General features: G+C 50.1%; 1 protein-coding gene across 1 annotated transcript in view; it reads right to left on the minus strand.

Annotated features, from left to right (window-relative positions):
* Positions 1-495: 495 nt before the first annotated feature.
* The window catches only part of C15H16orf96 (chromosome 15 C16orf96 homolog), a 38,059-nt gene continuing 19,354 nt past the window's right edge, over positions 496-19,200 (minus strand). The window contains 10 exon segments of the mRNA XM_065893214.1: positions 496-693; positions 1,315-1,616; positions 6,232-6,334; positions 6,429-6,503; positions 6,505-6,612; positions 7,735-7,831; positions 10,094-10,171; positions 10,881-10,999; positions 16,006-16,170; positions 17,181-17,255. Coding sequence (XP_065749286.1) covers positions 496-693; positions 1,315-1,616; positions 6,232-6,334; positions 6,429-6,503; positions 6,505-6,612; positions 7,735-7,831; positions 10,094-10,171; positions 10,881-10,999; positions 16,006-16,170; positions 17,181-17,255 — 1,320 coding nt within the window.

The following is a 19,200-nucleotide window of genomic DNA, read 5'->3' on the forward strand; positions in this document are numbered from 1 at the left end:
AAACAATCAGGTTCTTTAAATATCCAACTCATAACAGTAATTACTGGTGGGAACAATCAACAGACAATAAAAAACCATGCATGCAATAAAATTTGGTTCCCATGAGAAAATTGGTCCTGGTAGAAATAATGGTCCCCAAAGAAAATGGACAGTGGCGTTAGCTGTAATTGGAACTGATTCTGATAAAATCATTTCAGCAAAATAAAAAGGAAAGTGATTGTTTTTAAAACCACTTTGTGTTGTATTGAAAATTGGTCAAGGAATTAAATTGGTTTAGTGGGAAATTCAATCTAGAAAGCTGTGTTCTCCATGAAACATAGCATGAGAAGGATTGTGTTACAGGTATTTATATGAGAGTTAAAACAGCTACTGGATCAAAATGAGCTCCTTATGGAGACCCTCCCCTAAGTCCAGGGCCCCTGCACCTTCCCCAGACTAGGCTCAGGGCAGGGTCTCCACCTGCTTGGGGGAGGGGGCGACGCTGGCACTGCAGGCTCACAGCTTGGTGGGCTCCTTGGCTGACTGCATGCCGGCTTGGGACTCAAGGCGCAGAGGCCTTGGGTGCCCGGCAGGCCCTGGGGCCGGCTGGGGATCCTGCAGGGATGGCATCAGCTGTGGCAGCAGTGGCAGGGGAGGCAGAGACGGAGACTGAGCTGGCATGTCGGCTGGGGGCCTGAGGTGGCTGAGCCCATGCTGGTTTGGGGGGGCAGGCTGCTGGGGGGCAAGAGAGACCCATGATGTGTCCCAGGAATATTCTGGAGAGAGGCTGGCCCGATGGGGTCATCTTCTCCACTAAGGAGAAGAGAAGCCCCAAGACTGGAAGTGCTCCACCTCTGCTCACCCAGTCCAGGCACCTGACACTTCCTGGGTTTTGGGGGCGGCCCAAGATAAACGAAACCAGAGGTGGACACAGAAGTGGAGCAGGGCAGCCGAGAGGACACAGGACTTGGAGTCCAGGATCTGGGCTTTGGCCCAGCTCTTGCATTCCCCAGTTCGTGGTCGTGTGCCTCAGCTCCCCCACTTTAAAATGGGCTAGCTGTGCTCACCTCAGCATCCTGGTTAACGGGATAAGGACTGGGTGAGATGAGAAGGGAGGAAGTGCTTTGTATGCTGTAAAGTACTCTCAGATGCCTGGTACGTGGTGATGTGACCAGAGGAGTCATGAGCTCAGTTGCCCCCAACTTGGCTCACGGGCCCTCAACAGAGAGGCCCGAGGGAATGAACAGGCTCCCTCATCCCAGCTCTGCAGCCGGCTGGACCCCAGGGCGCAGACACCTGGCTTGGACCCCAGGGATGGCTCCTGGGCCAGGAAACCTGGCTGAAGGGTAAAGGTGGAGCCCAGGACGGCTGGAGGCCCTGGCCAGGGTGCTGGGTGCCAGGTGGGGGCCACTCGAGGGATCTTCTCTGGCCCAGGTCCGAGCAGGGCAGGTGAGATATGGATGAGGTGGGGTAGGAGAGCCCCAGGCTGGGACTGGGGGCCCAGAGACCCTGCAAGAATCCCAGCTGGGCCAGGGAGTTGGGGGGCAGGTACTCACAGGGGTAGATGGCACCAAATAAGGCACTCGGGCGCGCACCCTCATATGGGCTTCGAGCTGGGGGATGCGGAACCTTAACAGCTTGGTGGAAAAGAAAGGGGAAGAGACAGGAGCTGGTGGGGGGCACTTCCAGGGCTCTGCCCCACCCTGGAGGCCCTTTCGCTCTGGTGGGACCTGCCCTGCTGCCCCCCCCCCAACTACCCCCTGCCGCCTCTTCACATACCCAATCCCCACCCAGTCATGCAAGGAAGACCCTTCCTCCCCCCCCACCTTCGTAAGTCTAGCGCTTCTAGAAGCTGAGATGTCAGAAAAGGCTTTTTGAAAGTAACTCAAGGCCAAGGAGGAGAGAGACATTATTTTAGCATGAAAAGATACAGGTGACGTGCTGGCCAGCCTGACAGTTCTTCAGCTGTTCCCACTAGGACCAGGCTACCACAGTGCCCCACCCCACCTTCCTGGCCTTCATCTTCTGTGCATGCACATTTTTCTGAGGTAAACTTCACATAAAATTAACCATTCAAAGTGAACAATTCAGTGGCATTAAGTGTATTCACAAGGCTTTGCAACTGCCGTCTCCTTCTGGTTCCAGAATACTTCATCACGCCCAAAAGAAACCTGTACCCATAAGGCAGTCACACACACCCCCATTCACCCCTCCTCCGAACACCCAGCAACCGCTAATCTGTTTTCTGTCTCTGTAATTTGCCTGTTCTGGACACATCATGGGGGGGCGGGGTCACACAATATGTGGCCTTTGGAGTCTGGCTCCATCCTTCACTTTTGAACCCAAGGCGTCCCTTTCTCCCCGTCCAGCCAAGAGTCACCATGACCGGCCATCCGGACCAGAGACCGCTGTACGAGGTGGGAACGTGCAGGGAAAAGAGGCCATGAGAGCGAATATACAGGAAGGACGGGGGTGGGGGTGGTGTTGGGGGGTCGCAGACGGCTGAGCAGGGCACCAGGTCTGGAGGGGATGGGCCAGGCCTCCCACCTGGGACAAATTACAGGGGCACGAAGCTCCTTCCCATGCAGGACCCCGACGGTTCCTTCTGCTTGGACGACTGTGTCCTTCCCTGGCTGTCTCCTGACCTTCATTTTCAGAGAGTCCTTCAGACCACATGCTCCACAGGGACACCTCCCGACCCCAGTCATTCTCTCCCTTATTTCCATGTTTCATCTTTTTTTCTTTTGGCCACACTGCACAGCTTGTGGGATCTTAGTTCCCCGACCAGGGATTGAACCCACGCCAGAGGTAGGACCTGCCAACCAGTGAGACTGTCATACTGCTTCCCTCCAAGGTGAAGCACATGAGCCTGGGATACAGATTCAAAACCAAGACCCACTGAGGCCTGGGAACCCAGCTCTGAGCCTGCACTCTCCTTGAAGGCCCACAGACACATTGGATGCAGAGGCCCAAACCGGAACTTGCCACCTGACCCCAATATCTGCTTCTCCCACGATCTCCTCCATGGCTTTCCCACCTCTGCAAGAGCCAAAAGCCAAGCAGCTGGGAGGTTCCCGACGGGAGGGGACATTTGAGCCCTGGCAGATGAGAAAGGTTCCCCAGGGATTCCAGGCAGAGCACATGGCACATGCAGGGGCTCAGACGGGGGTAACAGCCTGGATCGTTGAGAGAGCAAGCAAGCAGTTTTGTTTTGTTTTTTGTTTTTGTGGTACACGGGCCTCTCACTGTTGTGGCCTCTCCCGTTGCTGGGACGCGCAGGCTCAGCGGCCATGGCTCACGGTCCTAGCTGCTCCGTGGCATGTGGGATCCTCCCGGACCGGAGCACGAACCCGTGTCCCCTGCATCAGCAGGCGGACTCTCAACCACTGCGCCACCAGGGAAGCCCAAGTAAGCAGTTCTGGGAGGCTGGAGGCAGGGAGCAGACGAGGCTGGGGCGGGGAGTGGCCAAGGGGCCCTGCAGACCAGCCAAGGAGATCGGACTCTGGGGACAATGCACCCCAAGACATCCCTGTCCTAATCCCCAGAAGCTGTGACTATGTCACCTCACATGGCAGAGGGGGCTTTGTAAATGTTATCAAGTTAAGGATCTTGAGATGGGGAAATGATCTTGGATTAACTGGATGGGTCCAATGTAATTGCAAGATTCTTACGAGGGGAGGCCAGAGGGTCAGAGTCAGAGAAGGAGATGTGAGGACAGACACTGAGGTCAGAGAGATGCACTTTGAAGATGGCAGAAGGGGCCACGAGCCAAGGAATGTGGGAGGCCTCTGGAAGGACACAGAGTCTCCCCTTGAGCCTCAGAAGGAACCAGCCCTGCAGACACCTCGATCTTAGCCCTGTAAGATTCCCTTCTGATTTGATCTCCAGAACTAAGATAAAACAAACTTGGATAGTTTTAAGCCCGTTTGTGGTAATGTTACAGCAGCCATAGGACACTCACCCTGCCAGGTTCTGAGCGGGGGAGGGGCCTGGTCAGGAGCAGGTTTGAGACCATTCACTCAGTGCTGGTAAGGACGGTGAGGCTGGTGAGGCATCTCCCCCTCCATCTGCTCCCCTGCTGCCTCTGCCTACCTGAGCCCTGCCTGTACTTAGCCCCCTTCCATTGAGACCTCTCTGGAAGTCCAGCCTCATGCTGGGGGCACTGCTTACTAGGGATCAAGGGTTCCCCTGCCCGGCCTGAGATCCTGACTACTGTGCAGGCATCAGGAGGGCACAGGCTGGCTGGACGGCCCTTGGTGGCCCTGTGGGCAAAGGATGGATGGATGTATCTGGGATCAGGCTGGACCTGGGAGGGGGGCTCACATCAGCTAGTTTAGGTTTAGATATTGAGTGTGTTTTGGATTAGAAATTTCTTTTGAGTAAAAAAATGAGCAATAAGACAAACTGGTCAAAAGATCCAGCCACAGGTGGGTTTCGAATTGATTCCAATTTCTAGTTAGACTTTGTGGCCCCCAAGCAGGATAAAGCAATTGAGGCATCCTGATCCACTCCTGCTTTGCTGCATGGGTCTGGAGAACAAACAAGCCCTGGGGAGAAGAGCCCCTCGCTCTTGATGACAGCCCTGGGGAGCTGGGTGGGGACGCCATCCGATGGATGACTGGAGACGAAGGGCGGGTCTGTAGATGACCCTGACCCCTCCACCAAGGGTGGGCTCCTGGCAAGAGACCCTCACCCGCTCATTTGTGTAATGCCTCACCAGCTGGTGCAGCGTGAGAGGAGGCAGTGCAGGGCCTGGCAAGAAGTTGAGCTCATTAAATATTGGCCACCATTGCTGTTATCCTGCCTGGTGATCCCAGAGGTCCAGCCTGAGTTTCCTCTCGACAGCATCTGCGTCCGGGGGCATCGTCCAGGTGGAGCCATTAACACTGTAAGGGCCACATCTGTGCCCCAGGGGGAATGCAGGGTTCAAGATGGTGACCTGCCCCCTGGACCAGGGCAGGGGCCTGTAGTGGGTTGAATGGCAGCTGCCCAAAAGATGTGTCCCCCTGGAACCTGTGAATGTGACCTTGTTTAAAGAAAAGGTCTCTGCAGATGTAATTAAGTGAAGGATCTTCAGATGAGGGCATCTGAGTTAAGAGACAGAAGAGAAGACGACACAGGGAGAAGCCACACGAAGAAGGAGGCAGAGACAGGGGTGATGCAGCCACAAACCCAGAAATGCCTGGAGCTCCCAGAAGCTGGAAGAGGCAGAAAGGATCCTCCACTAGGGCTTTCAGAGGGAGCACGGCTCTGCCAACACCTTGATTTTGGATTTCTGGCCTCCTGTACTGTGAGAGTTAATTTCTATTGTCTTAAGCCGCCCAATTGGTGGTCAATTGTTGCAGCCCCCGGACACTAAAGCAGGGTGCTGTCCTCTCTGTCCAGCACACCCAGGAAAAGAGTCTCCTTTCCTTTGCTTAGGGGTCTGGTGGTTGTTCTCAAGTCAATGGAGGCAAAGTGGGGTGAGGAGGGACACCATGGGCGGAATTTAACCCGCTGACCACTTTGTGGCTCCTGAACCAGCCCCAGTAGGGCAGTGTGTGGAACTCCTCTTCCCAGAGCAGGGTAACCTCAAAGGGGCAGGCAGAGAAGGTATTGCTGGCCCAGTGCAGGAGTTGAGTCCCGGGGTCCCTGGTCGGAGCCAGCTGGAGCCAGGGCATCAACACTGCAGTAACCAGAGCAATTCATTCCATGTCTCCCTCTGGCCCAACCCTCCCCAACCCGTGACAATTAGGACACAGGTCTCCAGTCTGTCCTGGCGTCCTCCTCATCATGCTCAACCCCAGCCCGACCTTCCCACTCCAGGTAGACTCACCTTCCCGAGTTCCTAAGTGTGCCTGCCTTCCACCCACCACAGGGCCTTTGCACTGCTATTCCCTTCCCCCAGATCACTCTCCTCCCACCTGATCCCTTTATCCAGCTAAGCCTTATTCCCTTTTCAGAGGCCTCAGGACAGCAGTCTAGGACCTCCTCCTTGAACCAGTGTCCCTTGTCACAACTCTCCCATCACCACCCAGCATTCTTCTTTGGGGAGGCCATCCAGTACCCCTCCCCAGCATCCCTTGTCACAAGCTGTCCCAGTACAGTGCCTGGCATACAGCAGGATCCCATGTTTGTGAGTGGCTGTGTGAGGAGCCCCCAGTCTTGGATGTTGCCGGCTCTGGGCCCCACCTGCATCACACTGGGCCTCACAATGCCCAGCAAAGGCAGGGCACGGGTCAGGGGTGCCCAAGAAGGCCTGATGCTCCTCACCTGCCAGCTCCTTCTCTGTGTCGGTCAGAGGCCGCGCCCTGTCCTTGCTGTTCATTCGGCCCTTGTACAGGATCCCGTCCACTCCCAGGATGTCCACCTCGGCCTGTTGGGCGGCCCGGGGCCCCGGGTAAGGGAGTGTTCACAGAGGCAGCAGGGCCTGGCTTACCCCAGGGCTGCCCACCGCCAGAGGCTGCAGCCTGACTCATGGAATCATAGTCCAACAACTCAGGGTCCCTGTAGGGGTAGATTGTCGACAAGTTACATGATTTTGAAATCAAGGTTGGCATCATTTCCGGGGCCGTCACCCCAGTCCTGCTGGGAGCCCAGTGAGTCCAGGCTGCCCTCCAGGGCTGCAAGGTTCTGGAGCTTCTGCAGCTGCTGCTGTTCCCCGGGGCAGGGCAGGGGGGTCAGCAGCCACTTGCAGACCCCTCCACCCCAGAGGAGCCTCAGGTTGGGTCCAAGGGCCTGGCCAGTAGTGAGGGAAGACTGGAATTTCTTCCAGCTTCAGCTTGGGTAATGCAGCCGGGCAGGCCTGGGGCCTGGTGTGTGGATACAGACAGGCACCGTCGGGGCAGAGGGCAATTGAGACCCATGTTCTCCCAGACCTGGAGCCCTGGTCTGGCTTGTCAAATGCGGGCTTTTAACCTCTTTTTTTTTTTTTTGGCCATGCTGAGCGGCATGTAGGATCTTAGTTCCCTGACCAGGGATCAAACCGGCACCCCCTGCAGTGGAAGCGCAGAGTCTTAACCACTGGACCGCCAGGGAAGTCCCTCTTAACCTCTCATCCCAAGAGGGAGTCAGGCGAGTGAGGGTGGGGGCACCAGGCACAGGGCCCCACGTCCCTCCCCTCTTCATGTGGCTGTGGCTGCTATTCAGCCATCACTCCCCACGTGGCCAGACGTACCCTCAGGCCTGGGGGCCTGGGAGCCAGAAGCACCCATGAAGCTGTGGGGTGTCAGGGGATGAGCGGCAGGGCTGGGGCCCAGGGAGCTAGCCGTGGGCAGAGGAAACCTGCAGGTTTAGGTGCCAGAGCCCGCCACTCACTAGCTGTGAGACCTCGGGTGGGTTGCTCAAGCTCTTTGAGCCTCGGTTTCAACTGTGAAATGGGATGATAGCAGAATGACCTCAGAGATAATGTGTAAGGATTCAACGAGGTCAGGTCTGTCACAGAGGTTGGCACAGTGCCTGCCCGGCCGCAGCAAGCCCCACAGAGGACCCAGGGTCATGAGTCACTTCTTCCAGCTGGAAGCAGGCCCATCAACCCTAGCTCACAGGGGGGTGTGAGCTTTAAATGGGGGGTGTGAGCTCCCTCCCTTAACAGTTCTTGGCCCATGACAGATGCCCAATAACCTGTCCGTTCCTCTCCCCATGAGCACCTCACGTGCCCGTCTGCAGCCCCACCACCCAGGACGGCTCCCCTGCAGACGGCTACAGTGCCCCGGACAGCCTTTGCATCTTGGAACTGGAGTTTGCGTCTCTGTTGGCGCCTGGACCCCCACCTGCTCACCTCACCTGTTGCCGCTGCAGGTACTCGTAGCTGTTGGCGCTGGCCGGCCGCAGCCGCGACAGCAGGCGGGCACTGCGGATGGTGATGAGTTGCCTGTGGAGGACAAGAGCTAAGTGGGAGGCGCACGTGGCCAGCAGAGGGCCCAGCTTCCACCTCTTCCAGGAAGCTCGCCCTCAAACACAGCCTTACCTCTAGAAAGATCCACAGCATGGGGCCACCATCCTCTTCATAAATCATAAAGAACAGCTGTTCTGATAATAAAAGGAAAACCCCCGAACAGGTGAGTCCTAGAAGTGGGATGCAGGTTGGAGGTTGGCAGGGGTGGGTGGAGGGGGATGGGGAATGATTGCTTATGGGCACGGGGTTTCCTTCCGGTGGGTGGAAAGGTTCTGGCACTAGATTGTCCGAGGTGGTGGCGGCACAATATTGTCAATGTATTAAATGCCCCTGAACTGTTAACTTTAAAATGGTTAATTTATATTATGTGTATCTGACCTCAGTACAAGAAATAAAAATAGTAAAACATCAGCCTTCTGAGGAGCTGGAACTGTTCTACTTCTTGATCTGAGTGGTGGTTACCAAGGTGTGTACACATGTTAAAACCCATCAAGTTGTAAAACAAACGTTTACATACTTTACTGTATGCATGTTAAGCCTCAATAAAAATTTAGTCATGCATATTGTCAGCATTTTAGAAAGTATAGAAAAACACAAAGAAATCACTGTAACCACTGTGATCAAATATTTTGATATGTGTCCTTCCAGTATTTTTCCATGTTTATGTTTTTTTTTAACAAAAATAGGATCATAACACACATCCTACTTGTTTTTCTCATTTAAGTTACTGCAAACGTTTTTCCAGGTCATTAAACACTCTTTTGTGACTGTGCCATCCAATATGGCAGCCACTGGCCACATGTGGCTATTTAAATTAACTAGATTTATTTTTAAATTTTTAAATTTTTATTAATTAATTAATTTATTTTTGGCCACGCCATGTGGCATGTGGGATCTTAGTTCCCCAACCAGGAATAGAACCTGTGCCCCCTGCAGTGGAAGCACAGAGTACTAACCAATGGACCACCAGGGAATTCCCCATATTAACTAAATTTAAATAAAATTTAAAATTCAGTTTCTCTGTCTCATTAGCCATCTTTCAAGTGCTCCACAGTCAAATGTGGCCAGTGGCTACTTCACTGGACAGCACAGCTATGGAACATACCCCCCCACATCTCAGAAGGTTCTACGTAAGGCCTTCCTCTACGACTTGCCTTAATGGCTGATGTGAACGTACCGTGACTCACTCACCACTTCAGGTTGTTTCCTTTCCTCTTTTTTTGAAAAATAAAAAATATGGGGCAGGGAGGGATAAATTAGGAGTTTGGGATTAACACATACACACCACTATATATAAAACAGATAACCAACAAGGACCTACTGTATAGCACAGGGAACTCTACTCAATAACTTGTAATAACCTATAAGGGAAAATAATCTGAAAAAGTCTGTGTGTGTATATATATATATATATATATATATATATATATCTGAATCACTTTGCTGTACACCTGAAACTAACACAACATTGTAAATCAACTACACTTCAATAAAAATATTATAAATAATGCTGCGATTTTGAAAGAAAAATTCTGGCTGTATCTCCCAACATGGCCAGGTGTGGGGTGGTGAGCTTCACGGGTCACCAGGAACAGCCTAGCAGCGCAGAGGCCATGGGCACTGCAAGATCCTAGGTGTGTCCACACAGTGGGATATTATTCAGCCATAAAATGGAATGAATCACTGACACAGGCTACAATGCAAATGAACCTTGAAAACATCATGCTCAGTGAAAGAAGCCAGACACACAAAGCCACATATTGTATGATTCCATTTATACGAAACGTCTAGAACAGGCCGATCCGTAGAGAGAGTGAGTAGATTGGTGGTTGTCAGGGGCTGGGGGAGGGGAATGGGAGTAAGTGCTGATGGGTCAGGATTTCCTGGGGGAGATGGAAATATTTTTGAATTAGAGGCGAATGTGCACTAAATCCCACTGAACTGTTCACTTTAAAATGGTTGATCTTATAAGTGAATTTCACCTTGATAAATAAACAAAAGTATTAGACTATAAAAATAAGTGCAAGGAAGTCCCACAAAGTTCAGCTTTTCCCCAGAGTTTCCTTTCATCCTTTTCCTTTTGGAGTTGACCCTGCCCCTGGACACAGCAGGCACCAGACAGGGCTGGTGAAGGGAGGGATGCTAGCACCTTGCCCAGGTCGGAGGCTAATGAAATGATGTGTATAGAACGGTGTACACGGATGTACACGTCACAGAACGGTGTACACGGATGTACACGTCACAGATGATCCCCGGCTGGTCATCATCTTCATGGGCCGGTGGCCGGAGATACATTTCACCTGCTCAAACAATTTCCTGGAAGACACCCAGCTCCGTCAGCTGCTGCGCCAAGCCAGGCCCTACAAGGCCACGCCTGCCCCAGGCAGTGCTTGCGGCGGAGGCTGCAGGTCCATCTGTGCCTCAGGGCCAGGGCTTCCCCCACATCCTACACCCACTGGCCCAGCCCCTGCGCTCAGCTCAGCTCTACTGGCCCCTGCTGACCCCCACGTGCGGCCACTTGGGGCAGCAGCAGGCGTAAAAGCGTGTTTAGTTTCTCTCCTTGCCCCAAACACAAAGGAGGTCTTTAAAACCAGGGAAAGCTACTCTTCACAGTGGACATTTGGGAGCATGAGGGGTGATCTGAGGACAGGAACCCCCCCAGGGACATCAAGTCCCTCTGCCTGGGGCTCTGTCTGGAGGGGGTGGGGGCCTGGCTCTAGTCCCAGATCTGCCCAGGTTCCCTCTGGGGAGCCCCTTCCCTCTCTGAGCCTAGGTTTCTTCACATGAGCACCTGGAGCCCCCTCTGCACTCAAGGGCAGGCCTGCCCACCTCTGAGCCCCTGGGTGCTCGCAGCCCCATCGTCCAACCCAGCAGCTGGGAAGCCCCGCCCCCTCTCTCTGGGTCCACAGGTCTGAAATCCTTCCTCCCAGAGTTCAGAATCCACTGGGATACCCCTCTTGTTTCCTCTCTGGAAAGAGAGACTCCTAGCCTCTGGGAGCTGCACCCCTATCCGGGAGAGGCTCACTTCCTAAAGCCGGCAGCACTGTCGGGGTCAAACCAGAAGCCTTCAATCAGCAGCTTCCTGACTACTTTCCAGACCTCATCCATGTCTTTCTTCAGATCGTCCAAATCACTGGGAACCAGCTGTGAACAGCCAAAGGGAAGAAAAGAGACTTTAGTCAATTAATTCACACTCTGCCTTGCTCCAGAAAAGGATTTGCAGCAACTTGCAAAGTTATGTAGACTGTAACAAGATTAATCAAGATAAGTGAAGTGGTGAAGGAAAGGGAAAATGACAACGCTTGGGTTAAGGCTCAGACCCGTAATGCATGCTCTTCCTGGAGGGGAGCTGCAAAGTGAGCTTCCCAGCAGCCAAGGCAAGGAAACACCATCAGTTACTGCCTCCAAAAGACAAACCAACCCCACTGCTATTCTGAGTGCAGGCCCGAGAAACATTCTCCTGATGGTTCCAAGACACCTGACCTTCACGCATTCAACACCTATTTAATGAGTGTAAAGTGTATATTCAGTGGCTTTTAGTACATTCACAGAGCTGTGCAACCATCACCACAATAAGTTTTAAAATGTTTTCATCATCACAAAAGAAATCTCATACCCCTTAGCAGTCACCTTTCTCTTTTCATCCCAAACCCCCAGGCGTAGGCAACCACTAATCTACTTTCTGTCTCTATGGATTTGCCTATTTGTCTTTCTGTCTCTATGGATTTGTCTATATGTCTATTCTGGACACTCCAGATAAACAGAACCACACAATTTGTGTCCTTCTGTGTCTGGGTTCTTTCATTCAGCATCATGTTTTCAAGGTTCATCCATGTTGTAGTGTGTAGCTGTACTTCATTCCTTTTTATGGCTGAATAATGTTCATTATATGGATATACCACATTGTGTTTATCCATTCATCTGTTGATGGACATTTGGGTTGTTTCCACCTTTTAGCTATTGTAGAAAATGCTGCTGTGAACATTGGTGTGCAAGTTTTTTTTTGTGGGCTGTTTTCATTTCTCTTGGGTATCTACCTAGGAGTGGGAGTGCTGGGTCGTATGGCGACTCTATGCCTAACTTTTAAGAAACTGCCAGACTCTTTTCCATGGCAGGAATTTTGAATTTTTAAAGTGTTCCTTCCAGTGCCCAGATTTTGGTCCCTAAACACCATTCCCCCCAAAGGCACCAAGACTCCACAGAGAAATGGCTGATTCAGGTCTGAGGAAGGGAATGTAGAAGATGAGCCTGGAACATCTTGTCATAAGAAAGCAGGACAGCTATCCAAGACAGAGGGTCACGTCAAGGGGCTCAGGGGCCAGCTTGCAAGCCTAAGACGAGACCATGTGAGCGACAAAACAGTAACTTAACTGATTGAACAAAGTGAATATTTAAAAACTCATGATTCATAGTGACACCCACAAAAAAGAAAAAAAATAGAAACCCTCATTTGCCGCCATGTATCGGAGGTGGCTACCGCACCAATATTTTACCCTGAAAACCGGTAATTAAAGGAAATAATTCACCATTATCTGTCTTTCCTGCAAGAACCCTATTTCAGGGTTATCAGCTCAAGTTGATGAAGGAAAGTTCTTCTTTACAGATTTCTAGCTGATATAGAAGCAATGCTAGGATTAGAAAAATCACCATTTTGTAACCCTTAATGAAATAATGGGTTCAGGCAACAATCCTCAACTTAGGAGGAAACTATCAATACCAGGAGAATGGCCAACGAGGCAATGGCCATTCCCAGAGTGACAGAGAGTCACCCCCAAATTACTTGCTACTTATAAGGGGAGAATATACGTTTACACTGGTGGTATCAGCTGGGCTAGCACCGCTGGGCCCTGACGAATCTTCACTCCGGAAGGGACCACCTGCCAGCATCGACTTACCTGCTAATCAAACACTACAGGAAGCGCATGGCATACCAAGAAGATTCTTTTCCCCAACATTCTAAACTTAAAAAAACTCAAAAACTTAAAAAAAATTATTTAGTTTTGGCTGCGTTGGGTCTTAGTTGCAGCATGAGGGATCTTTTGTTGCAGGGCATGGGCTCTTCGTTGTGGCATGCGGACTTCTCTGTAGTTGTGGCATATGGGCTCCAGAGCACACAGGCTCTGTAGCTGCGGCACGTGAGCTCTCTAGTTGTGGCATGCAGGCTCAGTATTTGTGGCACACAGGCTTAGTTGCCCCGCGGCATGTGGGACCTTAGTTCCCAGACCAGGGATTGCACTCACGTCCCCTGCATTGGAAGGCGGATTCTTAACCAGTGGACCACCAGGGAAGTCCCTCAAAAACTTTTTTTTTAATTTATTTATTTTATTTATCTATTTTTGGCTGCATTGGGTCTTCGTTGCTGCACACGGGCTTTCTCTAGTTGTGGCAAGCGGGGGCTACTCTTCGTTGCGGTGCGCGGGCCTCTCATTGCGGTGGCTTCTCTTGTTGTGGAGCACGGGCTCTAGCCACACAGGCTTCAGTAGCTGTGGCTCGCGGGCTCTAGAGTGCAGGCTCAGTAGTTGTGGCACACGGGCTTAGTTGCTCCGCGGCACATGGGATCTTCCTGGACCAGGGATCAAACCCGTGTCCCCTGCATTGGCAGGTGGATTCTTAACTACTGCGCCACCAGGGAAGCCCTCCCTCAAAAGCTTTTAAACCTACAGAAAAGTTGCAAGAATAGTCCAAAGGACACTCCTATATCCACTGAAATTCACCAATTTTTAACATTTTGTCATGTTTTCTTTTTCTATACATATGTATGTGTGTTTTTGTTTTTTTCTGAGCCATTTGAGAGTTAATTGCAGACATCACTATATATCACTCCCACAAAAACTTAAGCACAGAATTACCATACGACCCAGCAATTCCACTCCTGGGTATCTACCCAAAGTAGCTGAAAACAGGTGTTCAAACAGAAATTTGTATGTGAATGCTCATAACAGCATTATTCAAAAGGTGGAAATAACCCAAGTGTCCATCAACAGAGAACAAACAAACAAAATGTGGTCTATCCATTTGACGGAATATTATTCAGCCTAGAAAGAAATGAAGTTCTGGGACTTCCCTGGTGGTCCAGTGGTTAAGACTCTGCCTTCCAATGCAGGGGGCACAGGTTCAATCCCTGACTGGAGAACTAAGATCCCACACGCCATGCAGTGTGGCCAAAAAAATTAAAAAAAGAAAAGAAAAGAAAAGAAGTTCTGGTTCATGTTACAACATGAATAAACCTTGAAAACATGATGCTGAGTGCAAGAAGCCAGACACAAAAGGTCACATACTGTGATTCATTTACATGAAATGTCCAAAATAGGGTAATCCAGAGACAGAGAGTAGATTAGTGGTTGCCAGGGGCTGGGGGAGGGAGGAATGAGGAGTGACTGCTTGATGGACCTGGGGTTTCCTTTGGGGGGATGGAAATGCTCTGGAACTAGATAGAAATGGTGCCCACACAACACTGTGAATGTAACAAATGCCACAGCATTAGTCACTTTATAATAGTTAATGGTTAATTTTATGTCATGTGAATTTTACCACAATTAAAATACACAAAGAAAAGAAGAGCAATGAGGATAGGATCATTTCAACCAACAAACAACAAAAAAGCTTTCAATCAGGAAAAGAATTCAGACACATAGAGAGGAGAAAAGACTAGAATCATGAACCCTGATATACCCACCATGTAGATTTAATCATTATTAACATGTTGCTACATTTGCCTTTTTTTCTTTTCTTTTTTTTTTTTCCATGCCATGCAGCTTGTGGGATCTTAGTTCCCCAACCAGGGATCGAACCCGTGCCCCCTGCAGTGGAAGCACAGACTCCTAACCACTGGACCACCAGGGAATTGATGGAGTGTTTTTTTTAAAAGTTACAGAAATCATAACATTTCACTCAAATATTTTAGTTAATTTTATTACATGCCTGCAATACCATTATCCCATCTAACATAATGAGCAGTCATTCTTGACGTTGATCTAATTCCCAGCCCATTTTCAGAGTTGGAGCAACTGAACCAGGAAACAAAGTAAGTCTCCTCGTGTGTTGCGTTTGGTTGTTGTGCCCCTTGAGACTCTCTTAATCTAGAACAGTCTCTGTCCTACTTTTTTTCACCCTGCCATTGAATTATGGAAGAAAAACAGGTCAGTTGTTCTGTAGATAACTGAGTTACCCCGGCTGTAATCCTGCATTGATTTGTATGATTTCTATGACAAGTGTGTTCCATATCTGTTTTGCTTATCGTCATATCCTCACTAACCAGCATCAGAGGTACCCAATAGGTGGATGATGAGTGAATAAATCCTCATTTTACAGATGAGAAAACTGAGGCTCGAAGAGGTTCTATAACTCAAGGCATACTGCCAATCATGGTGGGGCTGCAACTCGGACCCAGAGCTGCCTGATTCTAAACCCAAGCTCTTTTGTCCTCACCAGCCACCCCAGCTGCAGGAACCACACAACACTGAAATGGCTGGCCTGACTGTTCCTGTCTCTCTATTGGATGGTACACATTAAGGCTATGACTTCTTATCAACATTTCCCCAGGGTCTGGCTCAACACAGGTGATCATTAAATGATGAATAAACGAATGACCAGCAGGACACCCCCTCTGCCCGCCATGTCCCTTTGCTTGCGTTATGGTGGTCAGCCTCCAAGATGCTCCACAACTATACCTCTTGGTAATCACACCCCCATATGGTCCCCTCTCGCACTGAACAGGGCTGACCTGTGTAACCAACAGGATACTACAGAAATGATGGAGTGTGACTTCTGTGGCTAAGTCATCAAAGATGTTGCAGCTTCTGTCTTGCTCTCTTGGACCATGTGCTCTGGGTGGCCCACTGGCTGCCATGTTGTGAGGCCAGTCAAGCAGCCCTAAGGAGGATCCGTGTGATAAGGAAGTGAGGAGTCTTGCCCACAGCCATGTGAAGGCGCCATCTTGGAAGCAGCTCTTCCAGCTCCAGTCAAGCCTTCATATGACAGCAGCCCTGGATGACATCCTGACTACAGCCTCGTGGGAGACCCTGAGCTACTCAGCTAAGCTGTTCCCAAACTCTTAACCCTCAGAAACTCTGAACGTTTGCTGTCTTAAGGGACTAAATTTCAGGATAGTTTGTTACGCAGAAGGTGGTGACTAATACAGGGGTCCTCACCTTGGTGCGTAGGTCTTTGTCCAGCTGCTCCATAGTCTTCTTCCAGTCATCCTCATTGGCCATAACCCTGAAGAGCATGCCCTGAATTGTCTCATTTAGCTCCATCGCCACTGCGTCCAGGTCAGCCCGGCTTCCCTTGCCTGCCAGGGAGCGCCTGTCGGCTTTCTAGAGAGAGATGGGACTCAGGGAGGCAGGGCTGCTGGGGTGGGAGCAGGAAGAGTGGGGGAGATCAGACCACTTTGGTCAGTTTTTCTAGTTTGGGACCCTAGATACCCAGCCTTGGCTTAAATTCAACCTTGGGGTCTCTGTTGGCTCAAACACAACCATTAGATTGAAGCAAAGGTTTTCTGTGATGGAGAAGTTGGGGCATGGTTTTTAAATTCACATAAATTGTCACAAACTCTAATTCAAAAAGATACATGCACTCTATGTTCATAGCAGCACTACTCACAATAGCCAAGACATGGAAACAACCTAAATGTCCATCAACAGATGAATGGATAAAGAAGATGTGGTACATATATACAATGGAATATTACTCAGCATTAAAAAGAACAAAATAATGCCATTTGCAGCAACATGGATGCAACTAGAGATTGTCATACTAAGTGAAGTCAGAAAGAGAAAGACAAATACCATATGATATCACTTATATGTGGAATCTAAAATATGACACAAATGAACCTATATATGAAACAGAAACAGAATCATGGACATAGAGAACAGACTAGTGGTTGCGAAGGGGGAGGGGGTTGGGGGATGGATGGAATGGGATGTAACTATTATATATAGGATGGATAAACAAGAAGGTCCTATTGTATAGCACAGAGAACTATATTCACTATCCTATGATAAACTATAATGGAAAACAATGTTAAAAAAAGAATGTATATGTATATGTATAACTGAATCACTTTACTGTACAACAGTAATTAACATTGTAAATCGACTATACTTCAATTTTAAAAAATTGTCACTAATCCTGAGTTAACTGAAAAAAGGACTTGATGGAACAACTTTTGAGAACTTCCCCCAAAATTTCTATATGATAAAGGTGGAAGGAGACTCCGGAAGTCTGCCTGCCTTTGTCTTGGCTGGATGATTCTATTATCCTGGTGGGAAAGCTGGGCTCAGGATAGGGGAGGGGGTAGGGAGAGGAATCTCTGCTCACTCACCTCTTTCAGCTCCTGCTCCATCGCACTTTTGTCTGCCTTGTACATTTCTAGGTTTTTAATCTGAGAATGGACAACCTAAGAACAGAAGCAGAGGGCATGTCAGCTATCCTCAGAAGTCCTGAGGATAGCCTCTACCTCCCAGGTCCACCCTAGGAAGGGACAATGGGGCCAGGTGGACAGCAGGCGGGTGGCACATTGGAAGGCTTGGGCTCCAGGTGCCCAGATCAGAAGAGAAGGAACGTGGGACTTGGCACAAGAAGTCCCCTTGGAGGTGGCCTCACAGAACTACAGGTGGCTACACAGGAAAGGAAGGAAGACCTGAGGAAGGAAAGCATAAACAAACGCTGATGCTTTGGGTCCCTAGATGTTTAAGACAAGTGCATCTCTTCTGATCTGTAATGGGATCCCCGTGAGAATGAGAGTCAATTCATCCACCAAGCACTTATATGCCACACATGCTGTGCCCCAGGGTCAGGGGAAAACCTTATTTCCCATCCCCATGACTCCATGAAAAAACAACTCCCTGCATTAATTCTGCCCTCTCTCCACTTATTGGGCCCTCCCTATGACAGCAGCAGCCAGCTAACGTGCTTGGAAAGAGCCTCACATCCAATGGGCCATGTCCCGAGGGTAGGGTCACTCCTCCTCCAAAGCTGGCAGCAGGCTTCTACTTCTCCCTACATACCTGGTCTCCCTTTTACCCTCAGAAACAGAACCCCCAACTTTTAGCTGGCATCTGGCAGACCAGAATCATGACTATGTTTCGCAGCCTCTCATATAGATTGATGTGACCACTGAGGTGTAAATGGAAGTGGGTCAGTGTCCTCTTCACTGCTGGCTTGGAAGCAGAGTTAATGACTGGAGTGCCAGCAGCTGTCTTGGACCATGTGGTGACCTTGTGAATGGAAGTGACACACCATGGAGTTCAATACCAGCTCTGAGTTTCTTGAATGTAAAAGAGAGATACACTTATGCCTTAAGTCAGTTATTTGGGAGTTTTATGTTATTCAAAGATGAACCTAATTCTTTTTTTTTTTAATATTTATTTATTTATTTTGGCTGCGCAGGGTCTCAGTTGCGGCATGCGGTCTCAGTTCTTAGTTGCAGCATGCATGCAGGATCTAGTTCCCTGACCAGGGATCGAACCCAGTTCCCCTGCATTGGGAGCGTGGAGTCTTTACCCACTGGACCACCAGGGAGGGCCCAAGATGAACCTAATTCTAATTAATGCAAAGCTCCTTCGCATCCACCTTGCCCCAGATGGGTCTCAAGGTCTAGGATGGACGGCGGAGGTAATGGAAGGGAGATCCTGCTTCAGCCTCGTGTCAGGCTGCTTCCTCCAACACCACATTAGCAGGGAGCTGACCTTTTGGAGTCATCAGGCCCAACATTAACACTTAGATCCCCACTTGGCTCTTCCTAGTTAAAATCTAGAAATAAAGAGGAGCCGGGAGCCTCTAACTTCCACTGCCACAGTAACCTGCATACTGGGTTGACTAATGTCCTCCCCAGAATTCATGCCGGCCCAGAACCTGTGGACATGGTCTTATTTGGAAATAGATCTTTGCAGATGTAATTAGTTAAGATGAGGTCATACTGGATTAGGGCAGCCCACATGGATGAGGAGGCCACGTGAAGACACAGATATACACACAGAGAAGAAGGCCACGTGACAACGGAGGCAGAGATTGGAGTGATGCGTCTATAAGCCAAGGAACACCTGGAGCCACCAGAAGCTGGGAGAGGCCAGGAAGGATCCTCCCCTAGAGGCTTCAGACAGAGCAAGGCCCTGCCAGCACCCTGATTTGGGGCTTTTAGCCTCCAGAACTGTGAACGAGTACATGTCTTGTTTTAAGCCATCCAGTTTGTGGTCATCTGTTACAGCAGCCGCAGGAAACTGGTACACCCACTAAGTGGCAGAATCGGGATTGAAACCCAGGCCTACCCAACCACAATAGCAGGCTGCCTCCCAACTGGCTGGTTATTCTGCCTGAATCTGTTTCCTCCTAGTTCAAGTGGC

This window comes from Phocoena phocoena, chromosome 15, assembly GCF_963924675.1.
Source record: "Phocoena phocoena chromosome 15, mPhoPho1.1, whole genome shotgun sequence".
NCBI lineage: Eukaryota > Metazoa > Chordata > Mammalia > Artiodactyla > Phocoenidae > Phocoena > Phocoena phocoena.